We start from the raw sequence: 19,587 nt of genomic DNA on the forward strand, positions 1-19,587 counted from the left end.
GATGACAGGCCTGTGCCACCACGCCTGGCTCATAAATCTGTTTTTACAACAGATTGTAGTCTATGACACATCTGCACCTTGATCTTTCCTGTTGATATATTTTAGAGATTATCCATAACAGTCCATAGTGGAATTGTCCCTCAGTATCTGCAGGGAATTTGTTCCAGGACCTCCCTCAGGTATTAAATGCCAGGATGCTCAAGTCCTGGAAGGAAATGGGGTAGTGAAGGGAGCGCATATAACCTGCACATGTTCTCCCATGCAGCTCCAATCATCTCTAGATCACTCACACCTCTAAGACAGTGTAAATGGCATATGAGTAGTCATTATACTACATTGTTTAGGGAATAATGACAAAAAGAAAGTCTTCACAATATTCAGTACAGTACGATGCAATTTTTAAAATTTTTTTTTAAATTTGTTTTAGTTGTTGATAGACCTTTATTTATTTATATATAGTGCTGAGAAGCGAACCCAATGCTTCACACATGCCAGGCAAGTATGCTACCACTGAGCCACAGCCCCAGCACTTAAAAAAATATTTTGATTTGCAGTTGGTTAAATCCTCAGATGCAAAATCCATGATGCAGGAGCTGCGTGTGCCCTGTAGAAGAACACCCCAGGTCTGACTGGCTCCCAGCTGGGCATCTGGCCCCTGGTTGTGGTGAACAATGCTGCAGCAGATCCCTTGTACATCCACCACTTCTCAAGTGTGGCCACCAGCAAAGCAAAGTCACTCTGCCACAACCCCAGTTGTGAATGGAGTCCTTTAAAAAGGCTCTGTATGCAGATGCAGTGGCACACTCCTGTACCCAGGACTCAGGCTGAGGCAGGAGGATCACAAGTTTAAGGCCAACTTAGTGAGGCCCTGTCTCCAAATAAAATGAAAGGACTGTGGGTGCAGCTCAGTGGTAGAAGCAACCCTGGGTTCAGCCTCCACCATCAAAACTAACAAACAACAACAGGAACAAAAACCATTTGGCATATATGAATGCTGCGGAGGATTTGGCTTGTAGGAGTGCAGACTCATGACTCCAGTTTAAACCGAGCTGAGAAACGGAGTCAGAGTCGACTTCACCTGCGCTGGACTTGGTCTTCCCAAGTGCCCCTGTGGTCCCAGGGCTTCCAACAGATCCCCCTCTACCGTGAGCTTGTCAGCTGCCTGAGAACACAGCCAGCGCAGAACGAGGGCCTGTAAAAGTGACTGTCAGACACTTAACGTTCTCAGATTGCCAGGCTGCTAGATAGAAATGATATTTTGCAAACTGTTCTTAAAAACTGTGCAAGAACTAGGTTTACGACTTTGCAAATTAAAAAAATGGAACATTATTATTTTAAACAAATATGATAGTCTTTTCTGCAAACAAAAATGGCCTTCAAGGATGCCAAGTACCTTCACAGCAACCACCGCTCGGTCTCGCCCGGTGGTTAAGGCAGCCCCTTGGTCTCCCCAGGCCCCCGGGGACAAGCAGTCTGCAGGTGCCCAGGCCACAGCATGAGGTGTGTGGGCAGCACCTGCAGGAGGCGCGTTGCACCTGGGCACCTGACAGAGGCTGGCTACTCCTGGGCAGGACCTCTGAGGTCTGATGCTGCTGAGTGGCCCCGGGTCACGGAGAGCTGAGCCCTGCGAGCTGGTCAGTGAGGTGGGGGCCACTGTGGAGGGAGAGGCATCCATGCTGAGGACACAGTAGGCCAGCAGGAGTGCAGCTGGATGGTCAGCCAGAGCCCTCAGGTGGGCCTGCAGGACAGGAAGAACACAGACCACAGGAGCTCAGAGGCCTGGGAAGAGGGGGGTGTTGGGACTTCTCTGAGGGCAACAAGAAGCCACTGTTTTAAGTGGGTGAAAAGATCTGCCATCATCTGCCCATCCATGAGAGCTTGTGCTTCCAGCTGAGACGCTGAGGGTACCAGGGTGTGCTCAGGGTGGGTAGCAAAAGGGGCAGGTCCTGCGTTAGTCCACCTGGTTGCTGTAACTAAACAGCAGAGACTGGGCATTTCGAGAAGGCATTTAGTGGGCTTCTGATTCTGGTTGCTGGAGGGTCCAAGCTTCAGGGTGTGGTGTCCTGGAGACAGAACCCTGGCCCCATCACCACACAGGGAGAAACAGAAGGGGAGCTGGCTGTGTGCAGAGAGGACAGAGGCATGGGCTGTCCACCCTAACAACCTGCTCTCAAAGTATTAACCCAGCCAGAGAGCAGGAGTGCCTGAGCTTCCTATTAATCCACCACTGGGGTGTCTCCTAGGACAGGGTCTCCAGGATGCCTAAAGGGAGGTGCATCTTGACTCAGGCCCTGTGGGTCCTGGACAACATCACAGAAAGAAACTTAAGGATGGACAAAGCAAGGCACAGACTGATATTTTTGTGGCAATGGGGACTGAGCCCAAGGTGCTCTACCTTGCAGCCACACCCCAGCTTTTTTATTTTGAGACAGTCTGGCCTCAAACTTGCCATCCTCCTGCCTCAGCCTCCAGAGTTGCTAGGATGTGTGCCACGGAGCCTGGCATAGATGGAGCATACTCTTGACAGGCCCAGTGTGGTGCTGGAGAGGATGCGGTGGCTTCACTGAACAAGGCATTTGTACGTGTGAGACCTGTAGGACACACTCGCTCTCACAGGGCACTTCTAGTCCTCCTGTGCGCTGGCCGCTTGCTTGTGAGTCATCGTCTATGGGGTTCTTTTCTTCTTTGCTTTTGGTGAAATATCTCTACTACTGTCTCAGATGCCCAGGTTTCATTGTTTTGCTTGGGAATTTAAGGAGTACTGCATTTGTGTCACCAACTTGCAGCATGTGACAGGGATAAAGTCAGCACATCCTCAAAATATCAATTACAAAACAATCTGCTCATTGAGCAAAAGCATTCTCAGATCTGATTTTCTTAAGGTCAGGTCAGGAGACGGGTTATTTATGGACCAGAGGATAAGTTCTGATGATTGATTTCATAGTGTCACCTATGACCAGAGTGTGCGGAGAGTTTCAAATCATGTGCAAGTGGAAGGCTCCTGTTGTCTTCCTTGTGTTCCTTCTACCTGTGCTGAGGCCTTTCATCCTGCGGCACCTCAACATGGCCACATGGGGATCATGCTACCAGCACAAGCAGCTTTGGGGACACAGGCAATCCAAGTGCCAATCACAGATGTTCTGCCCCTCAGTCTAGGGGCACAGGTGATGGATGAGGAGCAGCAAGACCTCAGAGCTTCGTGCTGCAGAGAAAGATGACAGGGTTGTGGGAGCGGGTGGGAGGAGCCCTGAGATCAGAGAAGGCCTCTCTGCCAGGTGTTGCAAGAGCTGAGACTGGAATTGGGACAGGAGCCCCAATCTGCAGGACAAGCTGGCCCAGCAGAGCGGGATGGGTGTGGCAGCAGGTCCTGCTCATTGTTTTCTTTAAATCAAACACATCTGATGCTGAGCCCTGTCCCCTCCAGTGTCAGCCAGGAAAAAGCCTCTATCACCCATCTTGGGATCATAGAGTCCTGGCGCCAGGTCTGAGGGGCCTTGGACAATGAGGGCAGGGCTGCTGCTGGTATTCCTAAGTAGAAACCTCCAGAAAGAGGCAGGTTCAGCCCAGACATGGCCTCCCTGTGAACTCAGGCAGTGCCAGGCTCTGGCCTAGTGCACAGATCGCCCGGGGCCTTGGGCATGCTGAGGTTTGGCATGGAGACCCGACATCTTCCGGCTTCTGGACAACACAAGGCAGGCTGCCCGCCATTGCTGACGTCCTGCCAGGTAACGCCAGCTCTCTGAGGCAGAGGAGCTCAAAGGCCTGGTGACTTGCTGGGAGCTGGGGTGGCGGCGGTCATGATCTGCACATGGCCGGGTGGAAAGACCATGCTGGCCACAGTGTGGTGCCGCCAGAGGGAGGGCACATGGCACCTTCACCAAATTACCATGCTTTGGTAGTGGCTGCGTCTGTCAGTGGCTCCCTGGAGTCAGCAGCAGAATTCTTTACCCTGACCGGGGACGGCGCTTTCCAGTCCTCTCCGAGTTGCACAGGCTCCTGGGGCCTCCCAGCATGGCTGGGAGAAACAGGAATCTTTTTTTTCTATCTGAACTTTAGGGTTGTTGCTAACTCCACGGGTCAAACCCTGACTTTAAAATAAAAGGAGTGGTGGTGTAGACCACCATCCCCGATACCCAGGGCTGAGGGGGGAGAGGGGCTTGAGCTCAGGAGTTTGAGGACAGCCTAGACAACATAGCAAGACCCCATCTAAAAAAAGAACAAACTGCCGGGCTCAGTGGCACATGCCCATAAGATCAGCAACTCAAGAGGCTGAGGCATGAGGATCCCAAGTTCAAAGTCAGCCTCGGCAACTTAGCAAGACCTATTTCAAAATAAAATAAACAGGGCTGAGCTGTGTCTCAGTGGTTGAGTGCCCTGGGTTCCATCATCCTCTGTGCTGGGCTGAAATGTGAAGTGGCTCGTTTTGTCACCCCAGTGCAGCTGTGGCTCCCGTCTACCAGCAGTGCTGCTGTAGGGACTGCCATAGTGACAGCCATCCTCCTCTGTGCCTGTAACCTCGATCATGGGATCACGAGGCCTGCAGACGCAAAGAATGGTGAAGTGCTTATCTTAAGGGTCCCCAGGAAGGAACGAAGCATAGGAAGAGGCAGAGAGTGACTTCAAAGGTCCCTGGTCCCAGCCAGCTCTGTAGAGCCCTCCAGAGGGAAGAGGACCTGCTTCACTGACCCTCAGACGTTAACCTCACCAGACAGAAGCACCTGACTTCTTTTGGCTGAAATTAACAGAGAACATGCCTCACATTCATTTCAAGTTTTTATTAAAATACTTTTTTGTTTATAGGGACAACCAAAGAAAAGATACCTATTTTACATGTTGTATATCATCTAGAACACAGTAAACCCACTCTTAGGAGTACAGCATAGACCTGGAAAACTTCAAAGTGGCTTTCTCAAAACTAACTTTGAAAACGTGGCTAAGTTCCCTCGCTCTCCACTGAATTCTCGGTTTCTCTCCTGCATTCGATGCTGCCTGACACCTGTTTTGTGTTCTGGCACTGCTACGTGGTGGCCTCCCTTTAAGAGCAGCCTTGTGAACAGATGTGAGATTTTATTTGAACTGTCAACTGATTTGGGGCAACCACTGTGAACTCAGTCACGATAGTCACAACATCACAGGAGGGAGGGCAGAGCTGGTTAGCACACACCCCGCCACAGGACAGGCGGCTGATGCACACCTCTCACAGGGCCCCCCGGCTTAGATATGGCTATAACACAGGTGACCACTCAATTTTTGATTAAAATAAAAAGAGTTTCTTCTGAGCATCAGCATGGGCGTGAACGTTCTGCGTGGTAGAAAGGGCCTGTGTTTTGCGAGGCTGCTGGTCTCTCCAGTACTATGCTTTCACTCTGGAAAAACATTCACATGCAGAACCTAGAGGCCACCAGAGAACTGGAAGTGGGACCCTAAGGTTTTCTCCATCCCTTGGCAAACCAGGAGAGAGAAGCAGGTGAGCACAATGGACCACTCCATTGGGGATCCCTTGCAGTGAGAATGGGGTTCCGAGAAACGTAAAGGTGGAAAAAAGTACAGCATTTTACAACTTCATAATGAAAGCTAAAAAATGGTGATCAATGCACTTCAACATGTTTGTCACTGTTAAGAAAATATCCACTGTGTTCCCAACCAACCCAGAAGCATTCCTCCACTCATAGGCATAAGGCCACCTGGAAAGCAGTGAAGCTGAAATGAGGCAGCGGACTCCTTCCCTGGCCTCGGCCTCGAAGATGCTGGTGAGGAGGGGTTAAGGAAGGGTGCCAGGAGCCTCCAGGCACAGGGAAGCCGGGGCTCCCATGCTCTCCCCGTGATGTCCCAAGAGCCATAAAGCTCAGCTTCCTAAGAGGCCAAAATACCTAAGTCCCTGTGACCTTCGTTAGTGACCTCAGAGCAGAAATGTGATCCAGCTGTGAACTTTATTGTAATCACAATGTTACAAATGACCCCATAACTACTGTTCAGATAATGAATAATACAAACTACCCAACAGCATTATCTATGTGCGTACACGAAAATATGAAGACATACAAAGAGGTATTCCTAAAAAGTTACTTGTAATTCAAATATTCACTAGAAAAATTAGAAAGTTTGTAAAATCAAGAGTTTGTATAATAAAAATATTTATATTTTAGATTCATACTTGAAGTTTGGGATTCTATGAAGGACAGAGTATTTAAGCTTATCTCTATTGAGACATTATATAAAAAGCTGACTAAATAATCCTGCAGTGTATTTGGAGTGTACAGAATCTTGAACAGATATTCTTAAAAATATTTCAGAATTTCAATCTCCCACGATCTGATGCCTATTTAATAAGAGCAAGAGATCCAGACACAACCGTCCCCATGGGCATGGCCTCATGTCGTGTGGCTGTCCTCAGCGCCCTCCCAGCACTTCCAGCCCGCCCTGTTCGTATCTTGAATTCTCTTCTGATTCTGTGTGGGCTGGGGAACCAGCTCTGTCTCCACAGGGCTGAGGCTCATTGTCACCTCCACGTGGCCTGGCTACCAGCCACCCACCTGCCCAGAGGACAGAATGCTTTTCTGCAGGCTAGGTGGAGTTGGCTCGGCAGTCCTGCTGCGCCCAGTGCTCCTCGCTGGCACCTAAGACGCCAGTTACTTGCCCTGGCGGAGTGCGCCACACAGTCTCACGGTGCACCCTGACACCCAGCTGAGCACTCCGGGTGGGCAGACAAGAGATCTACCCTAGAGCATTGTCCCTGGGGGGGCAGGGCTTCCAGCGCATCAGGGCTCTCAAATGTAAAATGTAGCGGGCACCTGCTTTCTAGAACCAATGCGGACGCTTACTAAGGTCATTTTCATGGATGTCTTTGAACATCCCCTCTGTTCATAAAGCAGAGAGACATAAGGCACAGTGAAGAGTGGCACACAGCTATGGAAACAGGTAGGTCCCAGGAGTTGCAGGCACTGAGGGAGCCCTAACTCACTTGAGTGGGTTCTGCAAACACTGGAAAGTGCTTGGAACACGAGAAGGGAGCGGTACCAGGCTTTGTGTTGGGCACAAAGGCTTTGGAGGCTTCTCCTACACCAGTGCTGTGCATGTATAACAAGGGAGAGGTGTGCGGCCAGGGGCGCGGAGAGGAGGGAGTGGTAGTACGCATGTGTCTAACCCACCCCGGCACCCAGCACCCTCACGTGGCACCTCCTTCCCAGCCCTTGCACCTTTGGAACTTGCTGGTATTCTGATCCAACCAGTGGACTCACTGAGTCATGCTCACACCTTTCTTGTGATTGTGAGTGCTTGGGTTCCTGTTTCTCTTCCTTCTTTAGAACATGCAGTTCATACATTTGACAGTCTTACTGCCGTAGTCAATGCACTCGGGGCCGATGCACTCGCAGCAGGCATTGTGGAACCAGCGGTATTTGGATGCGCCCATGGACTCGCAGGATATCTTACACTGATGTATGGACATGCAGTCGTCAAAGTACACCACTGTGCACATGTGCTCTGGAAAACAGAATTAAGATTTCAGAGCTGGAGGATGTTAAAACACGAAGTGCTTTCTATGGAGTTGAATACAATTGACAGTTAATTGTCTCTGTTCCCTTACTGCTGATATGCACAGGACATAAATGAGGTACAGGAGAAAAGGTCTTTGTCTGTCAATCATGCTGAGAATCCTTCCACTACAGATGCAGAAAGCAAAGGGCATCCTTAGTCTCTCCCATCACACTTCAGACTTTGACCTGAAGTTAGATTACTAGGCTTAAAAACTATTTGCTGCAAGATGCAGTGGTGCATGCCTGTAATCCCAGCGTATCAGGAGGCTGAGGCAGGAGTATCACAAGTTTGAGGCTAGATGGGGCAAATTATGAGACCCCGTCTCAAAATAAAAAAGCAAGAGGGCTGGGATCTGGCTCAGTGGTACAGTGCTTGTCTGGCAAGCATGAAGTCCTGGGTTCAGTACCACACCAAAGCTCTTTTAAGTTCATCACTTCTGATAAGATTTCCTACAGAGAGAATTCTGCAGTCAAAAGTTTGAAAACCCCACTATTCTATTCTAAGATGATGTTGAGGATGTAAGTAAAGAATACTTTAGGTGCTTTAGACACGGTGAGTGACCAGCAGGCCGGCATCCTGCCTGGCGTCTGACTCTCCACAGGACACTGACTCTGGTTCAAGTTTCCCTGGTGATTAAGCCCATATAACTCCTCATCTGGGAGAAAAGGGCCCAGGAGATCCATAGTAGCTAACGGGCACCAGGGTGAAGAGCATATGATCTAAGGCTGGGCCATTTTTACAGAGCCATTTACACAACTGATACTTTGCCAGGGCTCGAGCGGTGAGGGAGGTTTCACAGAGGAACTGGACGTCTTTAGTGTAAGGGTGAAAAGCGAAGCTCACAGGCAGCCAAGAGGACAGCCAAGAGGGGGTGGGTGTGCTGTGTGGGGACGGCACTGCCAAGGACATGAGAGGGGGCCTGGGAGGCAGCACGGCACAGAGGGGCGGTGCAGGCACGCAGGCCTCCAGTGACTGGTCCCACTAAGTTCCCCTGGACGGTAAGCTCTCACGAACACACCAGCGGACGGCCACTGGGGACCCCGAGTAATCAGAGGACCTGAGGGACAGAGCAGCCAAGGCGGCCCTATACGCTAAGGAGAGAACGCAGCCACAGGGACGGGAGCTCCAAGGACACCGCAGGACTAGCTCCCTCCATCCCCAGAACCTGAGCAGTCTCTAGAGAAATCTGTGCGTTCCTATTTTATAGCTCTGATCATCCACATTTAGATAGTGGGAAAATGGCAGCAAAAACGTCTTATTATCATATTCCACATATTCCTGATGTTTTCCAAAACTCAGAATTTGTTGCATAAAGTATTTTAACCTAAGAGAAAATAAGAATCTTTATTAAATATTTAAGAAATATTAAAATTAACATTTTTATGAAATCTATCCTCTAACAAAAGCCACTCTGCTTTTGCTATCCATGTCCGAAGTCCTTTCTACTTTATACAGGTCAGGGTTGTGATGGAGGACACGCAGGGAGGGGGGAACCCAAGTCATGCCCTTGCGTCCTGGACACAGCAGCGCCATCACGGTGGCAGAGCCATGCGGTGCCTGGAACTAGAACACGTCAGGGCTTGATAAAACCTCAAGCCCCTCCCACCCATCTTTAGTGTGCTCCTTGGGTTGGCACAGGGCATTCTCATCTTGCTCCCGTGGGACCAGGAGGGCCCACTGGCTGGGTCAGCGTGGACCAGGGGACGAGGTGCCACAATACTGCTTGTGGCAGAGAGGTCTAGTTATGGTGCCAACACTACCACAGCTGAAACCTCAGCTTTGGGGACATGGGGACAAGCAACGCCCTGCTCAGTGAGGTGTGATGCAAAGGGATACCAGTGTGACTGTCTGCCACGCGGAGCTCTGCAGCTATGCGGACGGCTTCTGTCTAGGTTACCAGAGTCTAGAATTTACTCAGGACCACCCACACAGATTCAAAACCACAGGGTGCTCCAGAGGATGACCTGAATGCAGGTGTCACTGGACCAGGGACAGACCAGAGGGTGGAAGGGAAGTCCAAGGGCAGTTACCTTTGTCACTGGAGTAAGGCGCGTGCACATTGTTGCTGGGAACAGACACGTTCTGCTGGTGTGGCTGATTCACCGTCTCGAGAAAGGAGACAAGGTTCTCGTGGTGCGAGAGCTCCTCCGCCACAGGGAAGGAGACGATGTTCCAGTTCAACTGGGTGTCCCCCTCGGTGAGCGCCCGGAAGAGCGAGGGGATGGGCTCGTGAAGGTCCTCCACCGTGCTCTTAGAGGTGGGTGGCGTGTCGCTGTAGTTCCGAGGGTTGCACATGCCTGGGGAGAGAGGGGCCTTTACTGTCCTCACTGAGCAGCTCCAGGGAGGGTGCTGGTGGCTGCTCTTCGGGGGGCGCTCAGGGGTTCAAGCAGCAGCTTCTGACCTGACTCTGGACACTCTCCCAGCTGTGTCTGCCAGAAGAGCCGAGCAGTGAGGCCACCACGCCACTGCTCTCGGGGACCGAGGCCCCGCTCTTGTGGAGCTACCTCCTCCAGCCCATGAACCAGGGCTCCTGGAGAGGGTGACTCCAGGGCCCAGCGGCAAAGCACAGCAGGAGACAGGAACATGTTTTGGGGACAAAGGAAGGAAGTGCTCAGTGAGTAAGAGGGCCCGCAAAAGAGCCAGGGAGGCAATCGGAGGGGGTCCCATGGACTAAAGTGGGGTCTGAACCCAGGGTGCTCTGAGCTACACCCCAGCCCTTTTTATTTTTTGAGACAGGGCTTTGCTAAGTTGCCAAGGCTGGCCTCAAACTTTGAATCCTCCTTCTTCCTGTCTCAACCTCCTCAGTGCTGGGATGACTGGTTAAGTCGACAATTTGAGCAATGAAAGAATGGTAACAATGGGTCAACCCCAGGAGTGCACATGTGTAACTAAATAAATGAACCAGTGCAGCCTAGGCAGACACTTCTGTGCCAACTAACAGACTAACAGATGCAGGTAGAGTGAAGGGAACATACCATCGTGGACCGCCTCAGAGTACCACAGACCACTGCGGGCATGTGCACTCTGCAGGGAGAAGCCAGGCGGTGCCCGGCTGGGGCAGGGGTAATGGCACATACCAGTGGAGACTGTAAAACTCTCCCATGTGCCAACCTGCTGCGGAGGGGTCAAAGGTGGTCAGGAGATGGAGGTGACATCACAGTAGTGGGACAAGTGGATGCTATGTCACCTGATGCAGGCAGTGACACAGTGACAGGCTGCCTGGGAGGTAAAGCTGAAGCATGGCCACAGGCCAGCATCGGGAGGGCAGAGGTGAAGGACCAGCCTACAGAGGTAAGGTCTGCACTGCCAGGCGAGGACAAGGGGTGTTCCAGATGGAGTGACTGTGGGGTCTGACAACAAAGCACACCACGTATTCCTGAAAGGACCTTGGACCAGACAGGAACAGAGACACTGCAGGACGGGGCCGAGACTGGATGGACTCTGTGGACTGGGTGGCAATGCTGCCTGATTTGGAGGGTGTGGGGAGTCTTAGAGAGTGTCCGTGTTGCTGCAGGGTTTAGTGGTGATGGGACCTCAAGTGTGAACTGCTTTTTCAAGATCCAAAAACAGATGACAGTGTGTGTGAGTGTGAGAGTGTGTGTAAGTGTGAGAGTATGTGTATGAGTGTGTGTGTGTGTGAGTGTGAGAGTGTGTGTGTGAGTGTGTGTGTGTGTGAGAGTGTGAGAGTGTGTGTGTGAGTGAGTGTGTGTGTGTGTGTGTGTGAGTGTGAGAGTGTGAGTGTGTGTGTGTGTGTGTGAGAGAGAGAGAGAGAGGGGAGAGGCGGATACTGAGCAAAGAGCCAATATGAACATAAAATGTCAACACCCGAGAATCCAGACAGGGGAACATGGGAGTCTTTCGACCCTTCTGGAAAATTTCTCTATGCCTGAAATTATTTCAAAATGAATAGTTTTAAAAAATAATTTAAAAACAAGAACATGGACAGAGGGAACTGCAGACAGGGATGACAAACCTCCTCCCAGGGCCGTGCTGGGAAGCCAAGGCTGGGGGAGCTCAGCCAGCCCCAGCCTGTGGGGCAGGCACTGCTCCTCGTGGTGGGCTGCCTGGTGTAGGGGGGGTGCTGCCCACGAGCCCGTCCTGCAGGGACTTCATGAACAAGGACAGTGCGTGCCCCACCACTGCAATTCAGGGTAGGCGATTTAGTAGCAAGAGTAACTGGAACAGAGTGCTCTGGGTTTCCTTCAGCTTTGAAAAGCTAAATTTTTCTTTCTAAGCATCCATTAGATTTAATATTTCACTGCCATTGCCATTTCTAATAACTCCTTTTGCAAATGATCTTCAGCACTGGAAAGCAAACCTTCTGGGCATTATGAATGTGTGTCTGTCTTCTCTTCAATGAGGGTCATTTCCAGAGATAGCACAGGAGACTCAGCATGTGACCCTGACCTCACTTCCTGCCATGAGCCTTCCAATTCTGCACTCTTTCAAGACTGTAACTGATCCTCCAGATGTGTTGTCCTGCCCAGGAAAAGGAAACCTTTGAAACTCCTGGAGCTCCTTAATTGCCCCTCTTCATTGCAAACAAGGGGTCAACTTCGGGTTGGGGTTACCAGCTTCTGTGTATAAGTTCACTCGGAAGGGCTCTGCAAAAGCATCTGCCTGAGCATCCTGGGGTCTGCTCTGTCCTTAGAAGCTCTTCTCCAAGCAGAGGCTGCCTTGGAGCTCACTTTTCTCTTCCTGATCATTTCTCTGAGATTTTGTTACTGGTTTGTATTCTTTCACTACATAGAAATTTAAATACTAACTATAAATGCAACTGTTAAACTGGTTTTGCAAATAACAGTCATAACTGGCCATAATTGAGAGGCAAAGATTTCAAATCCATAAGTGAACAGAATTTAGACACTACTCCCAAATTCACCCCATCACACTCTTCATCTGCAACTAGGAAATACAAAGAATTTCCCATGATAACAGAGCAACACTTAAGTCTGGCCTGTCATCTCCAGATACCTGAAAACCAAGGATGCGATAAGAGGTGGTTTACCTGACAAACTGTATTTCATGGAGATGCTAAGACAAAAGGGGAAATGTTACTGCTCTCCTGGGTGCCTGGGCACACCAGAAGAGCCGGCAGCAAAAGGCCTCAGCCCACGCCATTCCACAGCCCTTTCATAGTTACCACCAGGATGACCCAAATAAAAATGGTCAAAGCAGCTGCAGAAGCACCTCGAGACATTATTAGTGAACGCTCTGGAGTAAAAGATGAAAGATGGAACTCATTGACCCTAGCCCCATCCCCTCCCATATCCCTCATAATGATGTCACCAACATGGCAATTAGCTTCCTTGGTATCTTAAATACATGCAAATACCTAGCTCTACTCTACATCCCCTCCTGGCTCCAAGGCCAGGATGCCAGGCCCTTCCCACTCTCCCTCCCCGTTTCCAACTTGTGCTCTGACAGGCTTGATGGTTGCCCCCATGGAGGGCCTGCCCCTGCCTCCAAGTGGAACCTGCAAGCACTGGTGACCAGGCTCAGGCAGCATGCCAGGACCCCTTATCCAAGGTCATGGCAAAGAACAGTGCCTTGGATGTCAAGACAAAGGGCTTTCCTTGAACTCTGTAAAATACTGAGAACCACACAGCACACCCATGCAGTCTTCTTGCCAAGGGGCATCAAACCTGAAGCTGATCAAGGGCTCACAGGTGGCTCTGAAGTACTAAGCACAGAAGGGGAGAGGACCCGTTAAAGGTGGTCGCTCCATAGGTCAACTGTACAGCATGGGGACAGGCATGGTGGCTCTGGATTAGAGATGCAATACAAGCCCCCATAGGGATCTGGAAAAATCAGCTACAGAACGCATTCTGAGACATCTGGAGAACCTTGATCATGAACTGAACTTCAGGTCAAGCAATTATAATTTGCAATCCTCCTGCCTCAGTCTCCTGAGGAGCTAGAATTACTGGTGTGTGCCACTATATCCTGCTATAATTTGCTTTAAAATACTTCAGCAAAGAAAAAAAAATAGGTAGGCAAGTGTGCATCTTCTCAATCACTCTGAGTCTGATATGGGTATGCGGAGTTCACTAGGCTGTTCTTTCTGCTTCTGTGTATACTTGAAGGTCTTTATCAGGAAAGATGGATGGCGTATTTGATTCCTTTATGGAAAATATTTTCTTCTTGAGTGCCCTCCCCCCACAACCCTGGCATTTTAAGCTTAGAATTTTCTTTCTGTGGATCTCAGAATAAGGCTTCAGCCGATCTAGAAAGAGCCTCATGCTCTTCAACTACACACTTAAAGCTGGGGAGCCCAGTTCCTTTTAGGAGGAGGCCTCCAGACCCTGCTGTGCCTGGATGAGGCCCATGGTGTCTTCTAGGGGGAGGGAGAGGGACCTCCACAGCCCTTAGTGCTGGCAGGTTCTGGTCTCCAGGTCCTGCCCTGTCCCTAACTCCCTCAATTCGTGGTTCAAGCTGGTTCCTTCAGCCGCACCTGCCCCTTGCTCTTCTGCTGGATCCTCTATTACCCATTTAAGGACCAGGTGGGTGAGCAGGGAAGCTCCACCTGAGCTCCACCTGCATTGTACTGAGACTCACACTTGGAGTCTACACCTGGCGGTGAGGAGAGGCTCCCCACTGACCATGACAGACATGGTGCAGGACAGCAAGAGCCCGGCGGCAGTGATGTCCACCTCTCCTCCTTGGTCTTCATTGGGTGCAATTATTAATTTCTTCTTTTAACATTTGCCACAGATTTGGATTTTTAACACACATTAAATATGGACTGAACTTATAATTATTAATATAGTTAGAGTCTACGATTACATAATGCATTATTTCATGTTTTTCTAAAATGTATTTTAAGCCCTTATGTGGTATTATGTGTAGAACAGACAAAATTAGCCTAAGGGGTTAAAAAGAACAATAGCACTAAAATGAGAATTAAGGATCAGAAGATCTAGAATGGGCAAATAAAGAAGACCAGAAGTTGAAACCGTGAGCCATCAGACTTGGCGAAGGTTGACAACCTGCTGCCCTGGTTAGTGGCTTTATGCCCCTGTTCCTGGTCCAGCACTTCTCACATCTCCGCCTCCCCTGGGTCTGGGACCGCAGGCCTGAGACACCTGGGTCTGCTGAGTGGCTCCTTTTTAAAAGGTCAGACCTAGATATTTTTGTTGCAAATTATCCTAAAAGGGCAGTCTAACGTCAGACCCAAAATTCAAAAAGGAGAATCTCAACCACATGAAGACTTAACCATCCATGGTCTTGTTTCTGACTTTCTAGAGAAAATGATCTTGAAAAAGTAAACAGCCTAAGTACCAAAGAAAAATGAAGTCAGTGTTCTTTTTGCCTTATATACTAATAATGGACGGGGACTGCCTGTGCCATGTACAGCATGCTGCACAGAGGAGCAAAAGAGCTGGGACCAGGCTTCTGTTGGGGGAGGGGGAGAGACCTGACACCTGGACAGACATAGAGACAGACAGGAAACCCAGCAATAAAGCAAAGTGCACCAGAGGAAGGCAGTACCTCCATCAGTAGGAGAAAGGTACTACTCAATAAATTCTACCAGGATTTCATCAATAATGTTTAAATATATGGTAATAGTTGTTTGAAAAAAACGAGATCCAAGCTCACGTATCAATCAGGATAAGCTGCAGTGGCACGCACATGTAATCACAGCCACTCTGCAGGCTGAGGCAGAAGGATTGCAAGTTGGAGGCCAGCCTCAGCAACTTAGGGAGATCCAGTCTCAAAATTTTAAAAAAGGGCTGGGGATGTGGCTGAGTGGTAGCACTCAGCCACATCCCCAGGGTTCAACCCTCAGGACAAAACAAACCAACCAACCCCAGGATAAATGCACCAGAGAGCTGTGCATAACAAACATAAGCACACAGAGTACTACACCGGGGACCACCACAGCGCCAAGTCTGAGGGAAAGAAACCTTAATGAGATCAGCTCCATGAAAACAAGACTTTCAGGATGAAAAATACTGAAGCACAATCAATACAAATGATTGAGGAAAAACACAGGCGTTGGAGTTATATCCTATATATTTGTCAAAACTCCTAAATAATTAAGGAAAAAAACAGTAGAAAAGTGGATAATATATAAGAATAAACAATTCAAAAAATATACAGTCCTTAAACATATGAACAGACACTCTACCTCACTGGAAATAAGATAAATAAAAATTAAAGTCATACCATTTCTTCCTATCAGATTAACAAAAATCCAGAAGTTCATTAGCAATAGCAATGGGCGTTCAGCAGTGTAATTTCTTTTTTTAAGGAAGGAAGTCTTTTTTTAATAACTGTATTTTTTAATTAATTTACTTTTTATGTGATCAAATCCAGTGCCTCACATATGCTAGGCAAGCGCCCTGCCCCCAAGCCCCAGCCCCAGCCCAGCAGTGTAATTTTGTAGCAATGCAGCAGGGATTGGGTAAGCTGCAGAATTATAGGGCCCTGGTGAAAGTGCAGAGGATAGAGCCCTCAGGGAAGAGCATGTGGACACCAGCACAGCTGCACAGAAGACCTCTGCACATGGCCACTCACTGCAGGGCTGTCCGAATGGGGAAAGACAGGAAGCAACCAAAGGCCCATGCATGGTGGGCAAGCACACGCCCCATGGCCAGCAGCATGGTTACAGCTGCACACAACTAAGTCTGAAAAGAGAAGAGAAGGCAAAGGGCACAACGGTGTGTGCAGGATGAATGCTCTGATGACAAACGCAAATGCTTATGGAGTTTTAAGGGATCACAGGTCCAGTTTCTTCAGTGAGTTCAGGCTTGGCTACTATTGTTTCACACTCCCAGTGACCTTACTTGAACAATAAATTATAGGGGAGGCAGGAAGCAGAGCAGAGGTGACAAAGATGGACATGAGCCCCTATCTAACCAGTGCTGTGTGCGTTTGGCTTGGTTCTCTTGTACAGGTTTCATATCCTCAAAACATAAAGCTAGCTGGGCATGGTGGTACACACCTGTAATCCCAGTGACCACAGAGGCTGAGGCAAGAGGATGACAAGCTCAAGGTCAGCCTCAGCAACTCAGACCCTGTTTCAAAATAAAAAATAAAAGAAAAGGCTTGCAGGGCTGGGGTAGAGCGCTTGCTTTGCATGAGTGAGGCCCTGGGTTCGATCCTCAGCATCACATAAAAATAAATAAAATAAAGGTATAAAAAATTTTTAAAAATATTTAAAGGGGGTGGGGCTGGGGGTGTGGCCCAGTGGTTAAGCTGCCCTAGATTCAATCCCTGGCATGAGCTATGAGCATGTACATGCACACACACACCCCCAAAATAAAAAAAAAAAACCCAAAACATAAAACTAAACCAAAATGGGGCTGAGACTGTGGCTCAGTGGTACTGGGTTCGATCCTCAGCACCACATACAAAATAAATAAATAAAATAAAGTTATTTTTAAAAACCCAAAAACCAAACCAAAAGGAAACAACCCCTAAAAACTGAAAACAAATGAATACAAATAAACCTTACTTTATGTCAAGATGGTCCCATAACTGCTCAGGAAATGATTCTAGATGACCTTGAAACACTGTATTGGAGCTTGCATCTTCAGGAAATATTTAAGAATCAGCAACCTTAAATTTTATTTAATCATCTCATTGATTTATTATACATAAAAGCATATATTATTATTTTAAAAGGTCAAAATAACTTTTCTAATAAATTCCTTCACACAGAAAAGGTCTAAACAAAAAAAAATCAAGCATATACGCAGGAACAAAAAAGTTCAATTTAAAAGAAATATAAATCAAAGAAATAAAGACTCTGTTATCTTTTTTATATTTATTTTTTAGTGGTAATTGGACACGATATCTTTATTTTATTTATTTTTATGTGGTGCTGAGAATCAAACCTGGGGCCTCGCACATGCTAGGCGAGCGCTCTACCACTGAGCCATAATCCCAGCCCAAGACTCTGTTATCTTAAAACCAAATTAGTGAGAACTCAAAGCAGGTCCTCCCCATGCCTATCATGCCTGCCCACTGGAAAGGGCCAGGAGAGGCCCCAGGAGCAGCCACAACACTCCCAATGTCTGGATGGCCATCTCCAACCACCATTCTTCCGGGGGGGGGGGGGCAAGGCTCCAGGGGCAATCCCAGGAGTCTGGGAGGTTCTGAAGCCATAGGAACAAGCCACATCCAAAGGACTCTGGGCCTTTGTGAGGATCTGGAAAGACTCCTACTAACTAGAGATGAGGCAATTTGAAGAAAAAGAAAGAGGAGGAGGAGGAGGAGGGATGGCAGCAATCAAATAAAACACTAAATATATATATCCCAAACCCTTCATCAAAAAAGCAAGCAAGCAAGCAAAAAGCAAATAAAACATACTGAACCTTAGTGGAATCTGAGGGCAGAGTCAGTGCTTGGCAAATGCATGAAGAGAAAGGATTTACTGTTTATCTTGCATTTGTCTATACACCTTTATTTCAAGGTAAGCAATGGGACTCACTGGATCAAGGGAAGCTCCACGCAGAATAGTCGCAGCTGGTGACAACTGCAGAAGCAGTTACGGAGATGGACAGTCACTGCCTGACAACTCCAGTGGGTCGCCTGGCCCAGCCAGTGGTCATCAGGGCAGGGGGAGACTGCTAGGTGGGAGCCGACAGGGACCTCCACCTATCACCAAGGATGGCACTGTCACCCACTGACCAAACTAAGCATCGCCAGAAGCAGAACCTCTGGTGCTGCCTGCCTGCTAAGGTGCACTCTGTGCCTCCCCACAGCAAGCCTGAACCTCACTTCCAGCCTCTAGGACAGAGTGGACAGAATAACAGGTTCAACGGCCACAGGAAGCCACCACCCAATCCAGAAGAGGTCTCCTTCCCATCAAAACAAATGGGCTCCTTCAAAAAGAACAGCAAAAGATGGGGACAAGCAGGAACTGTTCTAGAAAAAAAGAAACTTAAGAAACCTCAACCACTCACCACAGCAAGTGGACTTCACTTCTTGATTTGGGTAAAACAACTGCAGAAGACCTTCAGTCCATCAGTGGACTGACGTGGTGTTAGATGGCATTAAAGAAGAACTGTTCACTGGACATTGTAAGAAAAATTACTCTTTTTTTGAGATACATAACTAAAGTATTTTGGTAGTGTTGTGAAATGATGGACTTCACAATACCCCAGAAAACAAACAGGATGAGGATGGACAGCGAGAGGGGAGCGAGCAGGTGAGGACGGACAGGGAGTTAACTGTGCAAAAGGTCGACTGCTTCCTCCTTACAGGCTAGCAGCGCTCACAGGGGCCTGCAGTTCGCAGTCCTGCAGGGTGAGCGGGTGCTCCCGGCTCCCTGTGAGGGCTGCTGAGAAGGGGGTGTTTGCACCAGGACCTGAAGGAGCCGCGGGGGTGTCCTGTCCCAGCCACGGTTCAGGTGCTCGGTTTTCCTTCTCAGTACCACTAGCAGCACTCTATCAACCCACATACACATGTTTGACTTAAATATATCTTGGAAAATTTTTCTAGATGCTTCTTATAATATACGGTTCCTAGCAACAAATTTCTTCTTACAAAAAATTCAACAGTATAGAAGATTTCAAATGAAAAGCAAAAGTATTACCTCTGGGTCCCTCCCTTCCACACCCCAAGGACATGCACTTTAAATCTCCTCCCCGAACTTTTTCTATAAAAATAAAGCACATAAATGTAAATATGATCCAATACAAGCACATGTAATAGCAATGTTCCAAATGCTTATTATACCTGAGGCAACTCATTCATACACATAAAACACACTTCTGTTCTGTGAAGTCTCTCTTTCTACCGTGGTGCTGGGGATTAAGCCCAAGGTCACACACACACCAGGTGAGAGCCTTGCCACTGGGCCACCCCCTGGCCTCCCTGAGTCTCCTAAACGCCCTGGGTGGCAACTTACCCACACAGTCACAGCACTCGTCCCAGAGGGCCCCCAGACACAGCATGCACTCCTTACAGCAGGAGCAGTTCCCCTCGCCGGGCCGGCACTGGCAGAGCTCCTAGAAGGGACAGACATTTAAAGGCAAAGTTTCAAACAATGCTATCTAATGTTATTGCTCTTTAAGAACTAACCCCCAAATCTTTACATTA

General features: G+C 48.7%; 1 protein-coding gene across 1 annotated transcript in view; it reads right to left on the reverse strand.

Moving 5' to 3' along the window:
• Positions 1–4,805: 4,805 nt before the first annotated feature.
• Twsg1 (twisted gastrulation BMP signaling modulator 1) overlaps positions 4,806–19,587 on the reverse strand; it is a 35,864-nt gene continuing 21,082 nt past the window's right edge. Inside the window, exons 3-5 of the mRNA XM_026381778.2 lie at positions 19,397–19,496; positions 9,567–9,833; positions 4,806–7,482 (exon numbers count right to left, since the gene is read on the reverse strand). Coding sequence (XP_026237563.1) covers positions 7,301–7,482; positions 9,567–9,833; positions 19,397–19,496 — 549 coding nt within the window. The 3' untranslated portion in view covers positions 4,806–7,300. The remainder of the gene's footprint in view (positions 7,483–9,566; positions 9,834–19,396; positions 19,497–19,587) is intronic.

The sequence above is a fragment of the Urocitellus parryii genome, chromosome 13, assembly GCF_045843805.1.
Source record: "Urocitellus parryii isolate mUroPar1 chromosome 13, mUroPar1.hap1, whole genome shotgun sequence".
Taxonomy (NCBI): domain Eukaryota; kingdom Metazoa; phylum Chordata; class Mammalia; order Rodentia; family Sciuridae; genus Urocitellus; species Urocitellus parryii.